Below are 13622 nucleotides of genomic sequence, written 5' to 3'. Positions count from 1 at the left end.
CGTTTTGTCACCCCCTTGGGTATGTTGGACAAGGGCAGGTTGGTGGAAGGGAGAGACGTGGGATGATCGTTGTGAGGAGAACTGCAGGAACAACCGGCAGCTGCCCCACTTGGCAAATCACCATAAGGTCCGATAAGAGCAGCACTGCGCGCGTGCAATAACACCAGCCTGGGCAAAGTAATCCCTATGAGTCTTCTGAGCCATCTTGCGACATACGCACAATTCGTATCAAACTGAAATTGCGGCTAGTTGTAAAATCAGCAACCCAAGGCTGGCCAGCGTCGTGAACCCCGCACCGCCCAACTCGCCTTAGCATGAGATGGCATCTCCCTCAACCGTGTCGCAAACGACTAACGGTATCCTCATCCTATGGGGATCTGTTGACTCTGCCACAGTCGATCCAGATGCACTGAACGATTGGTGGACCAACGAGCACCTGCCCGAGCGTGTATGCCTCCCGGGCTTTCAACGCGCGCGCCGTTACCGCACACAGAAACCCAGCGATGGCCTGGACAACTATCTAGCCTTGTACGAGACTTCACGCGTCCAAGATCTCGCGTCTACCGAGTACCTGTATGCGCTCAACCACCCGACGAAGAGGACTGTTCAGTTCATGCCATGTCTGGCGCAGATGAGCCGCTTCGCGTGCGAGAGGATCTGGTCGAATCCCTCATCGATCTCGAAACCTGATCATGCGACCAGCGACAACGGGTGGCTTTTGATGCTGGTGTTTGAGGTCGCTAATGCTACCGATGATCCAATCTCTCGTATTGATGACTGCCTCAGGCGCAAAGAGCATGGCGCGTTAGCGGAAACAACGCATACTCTGATTGCAAAAGTAAACGCAGACATTACAAGAGTAGGAACGATGAGCAAGTCTTACGACGATGTCCAGTTCAACGCCTCGAGTGATGGCGATAGCACACAACCGGCTGACACCTTCATTGCAGTATTCGAGTTTGACCGCAGTGCTGACGGCCCAGAACATACCCAGTTTCCAAACAGCGAGTGGCTTGCATCTCTCACCACCATCTTGACAGCCGCCGGGCTACATATTCGATACATCAACACCTACACGCTCCTAGCCTCGCTCGCCAAAAACCAGATCGCGTGCTGACAGCTTGACACGACGTCCGCCTACGCCAGGCTGGCCGCCTAAACTACGCGACACGCTTGCGGTATCGCGCGCCCTAGTTCCAGGCACCCGGCCCAATCGCGCACCACCTCCCCACCAGGGCGCGCGAATTTGAGTATAGAAAGATGCCAAATTTGGGATTCTGAGGTCTGTGGCTGGCAGGGGTATGCTTCCCGTTGTTCCTGAGGCGCAACCGGTGAAGCTGCCAGCCCCACGATAAAGAACGCTGCGACGCCCGCATCGTGTGCTTACATCTGCTTCCTCTCATTTCTTGCTACCACGAAAGTAACGGCGTATCTTCTACCAAGATGCCGTCCATGAACCTACCCACGAGCTTCGGGCCCTTCTCCGCCCTCCCTCGCGATGCTTCTCCCCGCTTGCGCATCATCCAGAACTGCCAAATGGGCATTGCAGTCCTCGCCGTGGTCGCCGCCTTCTTCACCCTCGTAATCCCATCGGAGCGCAAGCTGTTCACGTTGAGCCTCCTCTACACGCCCCTCCTGACCTCCATCACTACCGTCTACCTCGTCCGCCGAGAACAGAGGCGCGCCGTCGCTGGTACCCTCTCCAAGCAGAGGTACATCAAATACCAGTGTTTCAAAATGGCGGCTGCGATTGGCATGTCAATCATAGGGTTCATTGGACATGTCGCCAGTACACCAGCAAAGGGAGACGCGCACTTTGCCGGAGAGCGTGGATTGTGGATCAGTGGAGTCAAGATCAACACATGGCAGGGACTGTTGCTTTGGTTGAACTTCTTCAACTGGTAGGTCATCACTTTCCGATACCACAAGGGATTGTACTGATCAGAGTGCGTACTTAGGGTCTTCCTGTGGGCTAGCTTGTTCTACTCTTGCTGCATGACTGGTAGACAACAGGGCTCCATTGCTCTCACTGGCGAAGAGGCACGCATTGGCATCAACCCTGAGGAGGCTGACGATGAGGCTATTGCTCGTGCCCTTCAGGCTGAGGACCCCAATTGGCAAGGATAAAGTGGTCCGATAGAGCCGGTACCAGAGTTATTTTGTAGGTGATAAGAGGGTGAGAGATCGTCCCTCATATCGCGTAGCACATGAAACGCATCTCTCGCCACTTGGACAGCATGCACTATGGCTCCAAGTAGAACACGGCATGACGGGGAGGTTGATCAGATGACAGATATCTAGTATAGCATTGTAAACACACTCCTTCGATCAGTCTCTTCATAAGGATGGATTCTACATTTGCGTAAAACATTACTATCTACTCCCCCCCTCCCAAAACCAAGTGACCACGAACCCTCCCTTCCTACAGCACCAAAGCAGCCCACCCAAGAACCCCGACAACAACCACCGGCACCCCGACCGTCCCAGCAGCATCCGTAACCCCCGGCAGCTCCGAAGCACTCGACGTGGACGGGGTCGGTTCAATAATAACAGTCGCAGTCGTTGTATCACTAGCAGTAGGAGCAGGAGCATACGGAGGCGCAGCACTGCTCGGGGCGGGCACGAAATCTGTTGCCGTACCGCTCGGTGGCTGGGGCGCAAGCCAAGTAGTGAGTTCTATGCCGCCAGTCTCGCTCGTCAAAGGTGCTGACTGAGAAGGCATGGAGGAGCTCAGATCGACAGTACCGGTGACACTAGCGAGGCTGGAAGGGATTTGCGTGATGACTGAGACGGTACGCGTAGTCGTGATGGTGGTGAGGGCCGTGGAGCACGAGTCGTCGGAGCTGATGTCGGAGCTGATGTCGGTAGGCTCTACAGGCGGTGGGATCGCAGGGTAGGACTCTACGTGCACTGAGTCGGGGACGGGAACGGAATCTAAGGTTGTTAGTTTTGGGGATTGAAATGATTGGAGGGAAGGGGTGTACATACATAGATCTGACTCCGATCTTTTCTTCTCAATGCGAACTTCGCCCCGAATGCCTTGTGCGGCGGCAAGGCCGATGGCCATGAAAGCGACGAAAGACAGATGGTACTTCATGTTGCGATTCGGTGGGTTTGATGTATGGAACCTTGACAGAGTTGCTCGATTGCTAAGTCCTACGTTCAGGTGGGTTTAGGTGCGTATGAGGAAGTATCAGCAGCCGGCACGGTGGGGTGATGCTGGTTCTTATGTTGGGATATCAAACAATCATTTGATTCGTCCTCTCGTGATACCTATGTGCCGCGTATCTCTTACCAGGCAACATCGTCACACAGAGTACCAAGCGGGAAGACAATCTCTTTCATTCAATAGTCTTCGGTTATCGGCTAGGTATACCACGCGCATGTTTCCTCTCGCGGCATGTTTGTTTCACAGCCGTAAGTACCCATAGCGCTTGTACGAGCGAGTCTGACCAATAATTCTATGCTTGATTGGCGGCCAAACGAAAGAACAGTTTAGATCAGGGGTATTGCGGCACATATGCGTTGTTGCACTTCATCCCAATAGTTTGTGTGAAATATTCCCAAGCGCACACGGGCAAGCAGCCGCCCGTGACACGTTTTGTGTGGTAATGTCGTAGAAGCAACCCCCAATACTATCGGATCAGCCCTGGCCCGAACAGTGTGTCGTTCAGTCAGCAATAAGTCTGATCTGCGGTACTTGTGCGCATTACTCTCGCATCTGCAAACTCGTGCGGAGGATTGATCAGTGTATGCGCCACTTCCTTAAGCCCTTGGGGATAACCATCGTGTGCTCAAGCGACACGAAGACGCTGTGTGACATGAGAAGCCTGCATGCAGCCTCGTACCTCTTACATGACGATCAAGGGGCGTATGTAATGGCGATCTGCTGAGGCGATGCTATTTGCTTCAAAACAAGCAGCGTCACTGGTCCCATCACGCGTCCCTCTGGTAGGCCAATGGTCCCGGATTGCGTTGAGCGGGCTCGGTGCGATTCGTAGTCGGCAACAAGACGTAGCACTAGCGTCAGGAGGATCGTACCCCTTGTCTAAGTAGTTGCTAGGTGATGAATGTAGCGATTCGCAAGAATTGTTCAACCAACTTCCGATATGTTTGCTCGAGGAGGAAGATGTACTGCCGCCGGCATGGGGACATTTGGTCCTCCATCCAAACTTCTGGTCCTGCTCGGCACCGTGCTCTCCTGACGACAGTTCTCTTGGTGGGTTCTCGTGTTGTTCTTCGCTTCAGAGCTGAGATTATCGCTGCCAATCATATCAGGCTCCTTCTCCGCCCTAGGTTTCCAAGACGGCAATTCGTAATCAGGCACGGATGTGCTACCAGTAGAGGAATCTCCCGGTTTTCTCATGCGGACATCTTCTTGCGAGAACGAGATATGGTCGCTGCCGAACAAACCGCGAATGAGCGAACGTCGTTGCTGTGGTACTTCCGCAAACATATCGGCATTGAACATGTCTTCACCGGGCGAAGACGAGAAAGTCAAGAGTCGTGAAGGGTCATTACCAGGGTTCGGGCTGCCTAGGGCTATGGTCTTGATGAGGTGAGCCATGGACATTTCTATGTTGAGCTTGACCAGGTATGCAAGAGGATGGAACATAGCGTAGCTGTAAGAGTTAGTCGCGTTGAGCGAGGGTGCACTTGAGCAAGCCAAACTCACACAAATCCATTGGGGATGCTCATCGCGCCAATGATCAAGACGTCCAACAAGAGAGAGACGACAATGATGCGCTTGTTGAAACGGACCAGGCGATTGTACTTGCTTAAGCCGTTCTTAACCAGATCCGCATTGACGACGCGGATGAAATACCAATTGAGGTATCCATCGAGGAGAAGAAATAATACTTTCTCGGTGCGATCCCAAATAGCGTTAATTCGAACCCAACTGCGTCCATTAGTGGGCGTACTCATGAAAATCGGATTGCAGGCGTACTTTGAGCTTATCTGCAGCCGCGCAGGTATCCAGATAATGAACACGCTGATATTGATCAGGCTCACATAGATCGCGGCGCCTGCGACGAGGCGCCGGCCTTTGACTCGATCCCCAAGGATGATACGAATGCGATTGATAATAATTTGAGGCAGTAACTGAATCTGAAAAACCCAGCAAAGCACTGCTGATGTCAGCCAAGTACAGATGCCAAGGCCATGGTATACTTGCAGACTGAGAAGAAGAAGTAAAAGCTAGGTTCTATAATCCTCAACAAATACAACAGGCAATCGATGGCCAGAGCTACCGAAGCCGCGATTTCCAGCCAAACCATCCAGATATAGACACTGGTCCTCGGGCGCCGACACGCTTTCGTCTGCCTAATGGCGATGAAGGCTGCGGTTATGGCGAAGAAGTTGGTCAAACCGAACGCTGCAGCCGCTACAGCTATGTCTGCGCGAGTCACACGTATAGGGCGGTAGTTGTCGCGAACAAACGGACCCCAAGCACCGAAATCTTGGGGTGGAGCGATCTCTTCGCCCATAGGGAGTTCTAGGAGGCATTCGTTGCGGATGGTGTGGGATGCATAGTGAGATATGAGGTAGAGCCTACCAAGGCTATTAAGAAAATTTCGTTGTTTGGAGCGGCCCGTGGCTTGCACTATTGGGGGATCGCGGAGCCGATGGCGCTACCCCACAAAGTTCAGGATGTAAAGATCCGGTAACAACAAGGGACCATCGACGCGCGTGCATGATAGGCGTTCCATCGGAATGACACCTGAGCTCTGCACATCACGATACACCTCGATGCGAACACTTCTTACAACGGAATTGGATCGCTTGAGATGCCTTGAGCAGAACAACGGACTATGATGACGTCGATCGTATCTTGGATGGCTGTCGGGATCTTGGGCCGCATGTGCTGATTGGGCGAGTTGCGAATGAGATGTGATGGTGGCTTTGGTTTGCTTCTCCTCAACAGCAGCCAACGTTGTCTTTGCTGCAAGCTGAGTGCTGATCGCGATCGTTATGACCCTCTGGGCACCGCGTGGTTTAGGGTAGCGGATCTCGGTGGTTTTCAGTGGTAGTGCCTCCGGCCGAGCGCACTTGCCATATTTCTAGGTTTATCTTCATGACGTGAGAAAGACGCTGCCGTACATCACGGTATTGGGAAACTGTTAAGGCAAATAGCTCTGACTGCGTTTTCGCTGGTAGTTGTGAGGTAGGTAAATACACGACAGAAATGCTCGAGGCTGTGCTGATGGATTTGGCGGTGACTGATGTGAGGGGGTTGTGACGTATGAAGATCGGCGCCGCTCACTTAGCTCTTCTTACATAATCATCCAAATGGGCTGACAGGGCTCCGCTCAATTCCGTCGACAGATATCCCCACACTATACATAGGTCTCGCTCAAACAATGGCGCAACGTAGCGCAGGAGATTTTCGACCCGGATGACACGATGGGGACATCTGCTGATACGCTAGTAGGACTTGGCACGCAGAATGAGAAGACATCGACTGAAGCTACACCAGGCCGAGTACAATACATTCACGAACACACTGTCGATTTTGGTGATGGCTTCATAAGCGAACTATTGAAAACTGGAGTCTGGATGCTTTCCCCTACTGGACCCTGCTCCATATATCAAGATCTCATCAGTGCTATCATTACGTGGCTCGTTTGCTTCTGGATCATCGACACCTTCAAAACCTTCCCCATGTGCCCCGCTTGCCATATTCACCGAAACCTGAACCAGCGGTCCCCGAAGGCGCGGTACACAATGTGGCCCTGAATCATAGGCGAGTTATTGAACACATCCAACAACTCGCAAATCTGTTCCATAGTCGGACCCTCGGATAGCACATGGTACCAAATCTGATCCCGAATCTCATCTGGTATGGATTCGAGGGTCAGACGCCGAACATGATCGCTCTGGCTTCCATGCTGGCTACTCTGGGAGTGTTGGCGTTCGAAAACCGGTTTAGAAGAACAGTGTATTTCCTGCGCCCTGAAGTCAACCCGAGAGAAGACTCCGCTTGATGCGACTCCTGACTGCAGGGCCTGGAGTTGAAGTGCTTGACCTGTGGAGAGAAATTGATCTACTGTAAGACTGCGGGCTGGGTAGGGTAGCCTCAGAGTGTAGAACCGCGTCATTTCCATGAAGTCTGGTGGTGCCCGTACTTCGTAAATGTATGGGCCCGGGTCCGGCCGCGGCTGTGTGACTAAGATACGAAGATGCGCCGCATGCACATACCGTTTGACAGGCAATGGGTGAAAGGAAGTGTTCTCGACGATATGTTGGAGACGCGCGTTGTAGTGTTTCGCCCATTCGTACTCGAAGTCGAAGGCAACCTTCTTGCACGACAGAAGGAGACCGGCATAAGGTGCGAGATTACCTGGGCCAGGTGCTTTCGGAGCGGCGGCAAGAACGTATTTGTAGACCTTGACTTGGAGCTCGGCGGGAAGAGTCAAGAAGCCATCGGGCTGGGTTGCGGCGGCCATAGTGAGTTTGCGAAAGGTACGCGGTATGTGTTGAGGGGTTTGTGGTAGGTTGATAGGACGATCTTCTGTGTTTTGCAGTCAATAGAGCACGGAATATATATGCGAAGTGGTAGCCATAGGCAGCCGTGTATGCACCCGCATATTCACTACGTGCATAACGCAATAACGATGCGGCTACTGTCTTATACCAACCTTTCCTTCGGATCTACAGTCTTCTTAACGCAGTAACGATTCCGTCATACATTCTTCATAGAGCTCACAGGCATTAACACCACTCACTGTGGTACTTGTCTAAAGCTTCCTAAGTCAATTGGTGTAGAGTATCGTTAGAAAACAGGATTGACGACAGTAGTGACAGTTCTAATGGAAATGAATATACAGCTAAGGAGTTGAAAAAGAGCCCGAGACACGAACGATGAATCGGATAACATATCCCTCTCGAACGAGAAGTATTGTAGACCATGGTTGAGTACGGGAACCACCATTTCGACGAACAACCCTGGTAAACCACCGTAATCGACTTACCAACCCGACCAATGTACACACTCAAAGTCCCTCACGGGAAGACTTGAAGCCCGCGCGTGAAACCCGAACGAAGCATCTCAGACAAAAGGACTCGGGCAGCATACCGAGGGTCTACAACCCGGATTGGCATCCGTAGAAAAGAGTGGGGAAAGCTTATGCACGACATGTTATCTATTGCCTCGACTCGCATAGCGTGATCCTAGCTACCCGCAGCACGGGACCAAGCGAACGCAGAATACACCAGTTGGATTGGCTTATATCTTCGCCCATCTAGGAAGCGGAGAAACAGTGAAAGGATAACGGGTTTCCCAAGTTGCGATTTCGTGGTTGAGCCGCTGTTGCACCGCGCTCTCACTGGTCGGCATATGAGCTAGATAGCGGGCCAGCAATTTCACTTCCTAGTTCGCCACCGATGCTTAGGACACATTAATACCTCTTACCTGAGTTGCGATAGAGCTTCCAACCTCGCAACCCTTGGACCATACTACCGTGTTACTCGTTCTCGAATTCATTCCGCCGACGTGAAATGGCGCCGCAGACGTCAATACCTCTAGCTGCGAATGTACTCGGGACCATTGGAACAGTATTCTGGTGCGTCCAATTACTACCGCAAATATACCGGAACTGGAGAACCAAGAAGACAGATGGACTGCCTGAGTCCATGATGCTGCTATGGTCAATTAGTGGAGTGCCCTTCGGAGTGTACGCCATCGCGCAGCAATTCAACATCCCGCTTATCGTCCAGCCGCAGTGCTTCTGTGTGTTGTGCGGTGTTAGTTGGGCGCAGTGTCTTATTTACAGCCAGTGAGTCCATCGAAATGAAACGACATTGCCTGTCAAGATCGGACGGCTAACCAGGATTAGGAAATGGCGAACCTGGACTGCATCTCTTCTGCTCTTCGCTCTTCTCGTCTTATTCGCAGGGGTTGAAGTTGGTCTTGTTTATGCTATCCGACAGCCATACGCCGACGGGTTAGAGTGGCCAGTCCTATTGATCGGCATCGTCGCCTTTCTCACTCTCATCTCAGGCTACATACCTATCCCATTTGAGCTACTCAAGAGACGGGGCCGTGTCGTAGGTATAGACTTCATCTTCTTGGCCATCGATTGGAACGGCGCGTTCTTCTCGCTGATGGCTCTCGTAGCCCAGAACGAGTTTGACGTGCTCTTCGGGACCATGTACGCATTATGGTATGTATCGTGGGAATCATATTATCAGTGAATAAGACTAACGATGCTTAGCTGTGCCATCGAGATGAGTATGGTCGTCTCACACTGGGTCTGGCTGTTCCGAACTCGTGGGATCCGTAAACGCGCGAAAGAAGCTGGCGTGAAGTTCGATGAGTTCGAGGAAGCAATAACCTGGCAGGCTAAGGGTATTGATGTCGAGAAGAAGATCTTGCGCTTCTTCTCGAAAAAGAGCAGGCTCGAAGAGAGTACATACACACATGGGAATGGTACGGACACCCCTGTCAACCCGGAGGAGATAACCCCAAAGACAGTCCCGAATGCGGTTGTATAACAACACGATGGCGATAAGACAAACTTATCTTTGTCTCTAAGGAGTATTGGTTGGATTTGGTGGATACAGTCCCGTTGTTCCGCGTGTGGACGAGATGCTTTCGGCGCAAACCTAGCTAGGCCGCTGGGTCGGCGAGATGTTCTTTGGTGGCGTCCGCAGTATGAAGGTACATGCGCTCTTCGTCACAAGAGTGCTTGTGCTGTCGCACCAGCGGTCGCGTCATTGTTTTGGTATAAAATAACAAGGAGTTTAGTGTTCGTGGTGTCTCGAGAGGAAGTCGCGCAACAACGGCAACAGCAGGGCAGATTCGATTATGTAACAGCCAGCCCAGATCACAAGGCTTGGGATCGCCATCCGTCACCAACATCTTCACGAGAGTAACACACAATCAATTCATGAACGTTAAGATATCATTATGCCGTATCGTCTATATTACTAAGAAACACAAGCGACGCTCAAGCACCTCCGGCGCTGCGCGCACTCTGCCTGCGGTGCATCGCGTACCTGTTCTCGCCACCCGGAACACCGCGCACCACACTACCCCTGCGAGAGTTGGGCATCGAGCCGCCCTGCTGCGCGAATGAGTTTGCGCGAGAGCCGTACATGCCTGGAAGACTGCTAACACGGCGGCCACCAGTCTCGTCACGAGCAGCACTAAGTTGCTGTGCGAAGGGACTGCGCTTCCTGAGTTCAGGACCCTTCCAGTAGATGACGTAGACCGAAACTACGAGAAGAAGAGATATAGCAAAGAGGATCGTGGACGCGTACGCGAGATGGTTTTCTCCGCCAATGTTGGAGAAGAAAGGCGTGGCGGGGAGCGTGAGAACACCAGCGAGGAAGTCACGAGCCCAGCCGTTACCACCAGTCGCGGAGGCTGAGTAAGGACCGTACGCGCAGATCATGTAGTCGATGGTTGCCATGTAAATGGCGTAGTTGGCGATACCAATGATTGCTGATCCGATCAGAGATCCTATCCAGTGGATTGGTGGGCCAGTGCTTGTCCAAGCGAAGATGATGAGACCGATAGGAAGGCATGGCGCGGTGTACAGCAACCACCAAAGACGCGCCTCGTATTGAGACCTCTCATCATCGGGGTGGTCGCGACGGAGGCGCTCGTTGCGCTTGATAGCTGGGAAGAACGAGAACCATGCGATGAAGTAGCCAATACCGATAGCGATGAAGGCCAGTCCAATGGCGTAGGCGGAGAAGTTCCATTGCTCGTATACGAGTGCGTATGACTGCAGGAACATGAAGATGATAGCATCGGAGAAACCGGATAGCAGGGAGAGAACGAGCACGATGGGTTCCGTGACGAACATGCGGAAGGGACGGACCCAAGTAACGAGAATCTCGTGGACACTGAAACGTTCCTTGAACGTCTTGAGCTCGTTGGGTCCCCAGATGTTGTTGGGCTTGCCGTTCTTCTCGCCTTCCGTGCGGCGTTTCTTAGCGATCCGGTCCATGAGGACGGTGGTACGGGTTTCGGGGACGAAGATGGCGTGGGCGATTTGGACGGCTCCACCGAAGATCAACTGAATCCAGATGTTCCACCTCCACGCGAGGAATTGTTCGACGAAGCCACCCGCGATGGGTCCGAGGACCGAGCCGCCGACGGAGGAGAAGACGATGAACGCAACGGCGTATTGTTGGTTGTCACTAACACTGTTAGTATGAAACTCGAATGAAGGCGCGAAGTACTTACGGTTCCCACATGTCCGCGACCATGGCGAGAGTGACTGAACCACCTGCAGTAGAGAGACCGCCGAGTGCACGGAATCCAAGGATGGTACCGAAGTTGGGCGCAATGCCTACGGGAATTTGCCAGATGTTGACAAAGAAGAGACTGAGCTGGAGGATGGGCCATCGTCCTAGCTCTTCACTCCAGGGAGCCCAAAGCTCACAGCCGAACGCGTACGTGATGAGGAAGATGGCTGCACCCAGACGCGCTGCCTGCTTGCTGACGCTGAACTCCTCAGAGATACCCCCGACGGCGTTGCTGTACAGCGAGGTGTTGAAGTTCATGCTGACCTGCACCATGAAGACGATGCTGAGAATGGTCCATTTCTTCCATGTTGGAAAACAAAACCCGAGTTCGTCGTAGCAGTCTTCCTCGGTGATTTCGTAGCGATCGTAGGTGCCGTACTTTTCGTAGTGTTCTTTGTCGGCGGCGGTGATCGCGTGATCGGCCGGGTTCTCAGTGTGGTTAAGGTCACCGTCGGAAGCGCTCTTCTTCTCAGCGTCACCAGCTTCGTTCTTGTTGACGGTGTCCATGTCGTGGATTTCGGGCTTACGCTCTGCTGCAGACGCCATGTTGTCGACAGCAATGCGCTTGGGCGGGTTGTTGGTAAAAAGTAGTCAACCCGGGAACCAGTTGCGGGGACTGGGTGGGAGAATCTGGGGTAAGATGATAAAACCCAGACGTCACGCAGGCGGAAGAAGCAACTTATAAGACGCGCAGTGAATCCAGAGGCGCGGGTGCACGCTCCGAAGAGCCCAATGCACACTGTGCGCATCACAAGGCACGCGCTCGAATCCTCGAAACGTCATATTACAGCTTCCACGGCTGACAGGGCTTGAGCGCTATGGCGCGTTGGTGCTAGAGGCCGTTGGACACTGTCCCCGGGACCTCTCAGACCAGGCGATGTAGCATTAAATATGGGTCGAAACTTAAGTGCGCGTCGACCGAAGCGAAGGTAGTATTGGCTTTGGACAGACGCGCGGGACGCCTTGCCATCTCCTCATTGTCGGATGTACACCGAGTAATCGGTAGAAGGTGTGCTACGTCATCCTTGACTGCATTGCAAGTCTTATCTTCGCACGATTCCCACACCACAGATGGTTTCGCGACACCTGATCTTGGCTTTTAAGCCTCCAACACAAGGCCTCCGCCCGCCCTCTAAGCATCAAAAGAAGGCAGACCAAGCTGCGCCGATCGTCCGCGCCAAGCTGCGCCACGCGTCTTAGCCTTGTTTATCGAAGTTAAGAATGCGACCCGTGACGTCAGCTCGGCTACCGTCTCGAACGCCTGGCGCCTCGCCCCCATGGCACACCGGCTGCCGGTGCACGATTCACTCCTCCGCGGAATCTCCACTATCGATTTCTCGATCCACCTCCGACCTGCCCCGACATTTGCACGTGGGGCCTGCAACTTGCTGACTTCCAGACGGTCTGCCACGCGAAAACACGTTATAGTGGCGGTCGGCTTTCCCTTTCCGGATGCTCCGACAGCTCCGAACGGCCCACGCGTGCTTCGAGACGCGTTGTGGGTAGGATGAGGCTCAAAATTTGCATATGGACGCGCCTAGTAGCACACATGAGGAGCGAGAAATTTTACGGCCCGATGGTTCGCGATGTCAAAGTCGGTGTCCGACTGAGCATCCCGATGCACGCGCTTGACCCATCGGAGGTGGAGTAGGGTGATATTCGTAGCCTGTTGAGTAAACACGTTACCGGATCATTCAGCATTTGAGAATGTGCCGATGCACCTGATCTCGAGATCATGGTTGAGTTGGTACCGAAGAAACTGTACGGAAGCGAACAAACCAAGCCGGCTCTACCGCGACTTGGGTATTTGATAGCATTACTGATCCTGATCAAGCTCACGTCGCGCCCGTGAGACTCCAAACGATCTAGTGTGCATAGATCACTGCATTTTCCGACTACCGGCATGCGACCCTTTGAAACTACCGAGTCGCGACCGAACTAGTTCCCTGAAATGTCATTATACACTCTCAGCCAGGTCGCAAATCCTGTTCACTGTCCATTCCAGGTCGGATCCATCACCTTTGTGAAGTTCTTCCAGATCCGGTGATCTGCCGCCGGCTCGTCTGTTGCCCAATCTGGATCGTTTTCCAGCTGTTGAAAAATTTCTTGCTGCATTCTTTTTCTCTTTTCCCCACCTTCGTTCCAATCTTTCGAGATCTTTGTGTAGACCTCGCTCAATTCCTGTCTCTTTATCATCAACATGTTGTACCTGTCCTTGAATACTCCTCGCAGTTCTGTAGGCAGTATATCGAAGAGATCATCCCCTGCTCGAGCGCAGCCATGTGACGTAGTCGCTGCATGTATCGTCCATTCGCCAGCCTTTGTAAATCTCACCGAGCATTCGGGCTTCGGGCATTCGAAAG

General features: G+C 52.8%; 7 protein-coding genes across 7 annotated transcripts; 3 read left to right on the top strand and 4 right to left on the bottom strand.

Moving 5' to 3' along the window:
* Positions 1-319: 319 nt before the first annotated feature.
* J4E86_006838 (uncharacterized protein) lies at positions 320-1117 on the top strand (the record flags this gene model as incomplete). Its single annotated transcript, XM_051447362.1, has 1 exon — positions 320-1117. The coding sequence occupies one exon, from the start codon at positions 320-322 to the stop codon at positions 1115-1117; it is 798 nt and encodes a 265-aa protein (XP_051301847.1).
* Positions 1118-1443: 326 nt separating this feature from the next.
* On the top strand, positions 1444-2127 carry J4E86_006837 (uncharacterized protein; the record flags this gene model as incomplete). Its single annotated transcript, XM_051447361.1, has 2 exons — positions 1444-1901; positions 1959-2127. The coding sequence occupies 2 exons, from the start codon at positions 1444-1446 to the stop codon at positions 2125-2127; spliced, it is 627 nt and encodes a 208-aa protein (XP_051301846.1).
* A 295-nt stretch (positions 2128-2422) lies between these two features.
* On the bottom strand, positions 2423-3097 carry J4E86_006836 (uncharacterized protein; the record flags this gene model as incomplete). The annotated part of the gene is made up of 2 exons (XM_051447360.1): positions 2423-2934; positions 2989-3097. The coding sequence occupies 2 exons, from the start codon at positions 3095-3097 to the stop codon at positions 2423-2425; spliced, it is 621 nt and encodes a 206-aa protein (XP_051301845.1).
* Positions 3098-4093: 996 nt separating this feature from the next.
* On the bottom strand, positions 4094-4926 carry J4E86_006835 (uncharacterized protein; the record flags this gene model as incomplete). Its single annotated transcript, XM_051447359.1, has 2 exons — positions 4094-4622; positions 4676-4926. 2 exons carry the CDS (start codon positions 4924-4926, stop codon positions 4094-4096), a joined length of 780 nt encoding a protein of 259 aa, XP_051301844.1.
* A 2034-nt stretch (positions 4927-6960) lies between these two features.
* Positions 6961-7448, bottom strand: J4E86_006834 (uncharacterized protein; the record flags this gene model as incomplete). Its single annotated transcript, XM_051447358.1, has 2 exons — positions 6961-7027; positions 7201-7448. The coding sequence occupies 2 exons, from the start codon at positions 7446-7448 to the stop codon at positions 6961-6963; spliced, it is 315 nt and encodes a 104-aa protein (XP_051301843.1).
* A 1051-nt stretch (positions 7449-8499) lies between these two features.
* On the top strand, positions 8500-9495 carry J4E86_006833 (uncharacterized protein; the record flags this gene model as incomplete). Its single annotated transcript, XM_051447357.1, has 3 exons — positions 8500-8777; positions 8838-9164; positions 9216-9495. The coding sequence occupies 3 exons, from the start codon at positions 8500-8502 to the stop codon at positions 9493-9495; spliced, it is 885 nt and encodes a 294-aa protein (XP_051301842.1).
* A 455-nt stretch (positions 9496-9950) lies between these two features.
* On the bottom strand, positions 9951-11805 carry J4E86_006832 (uncharacterized protein; the record flags this gene model as incomplete). Its single annotated transcript, XM_051447356.1, has 2 exons — positions 9951-11151; positions 11198-11805. 2 exons carry the CDS (start codon positions 11803-11805, stop codon positions 9951-9953), a joined length of 1809 nt encoding a protein of 602 aa, XP_051301841.1.
* Positions 11806-13622: the final 1817 nt, after the last annotated feature.

This window comes from Alternaria arbusti (genome assembly GCF_024043155.1).
Source record: "Alternaria arbusti strain BMP 1465 chromosome Unknown scaffold_8, whole genome shotgun sequence".
NCBI classification, from domain to species: domain Eukaryota; kingdom Fungi; phylum Ascomycota; class Dothideomycetes; order Pleosporales; family Pleosporaceae; genus Alternaria; species Alternaria arbusti.
This window is presented reverse-complemented; position numbering and strand designations above follow the sequence as displayed.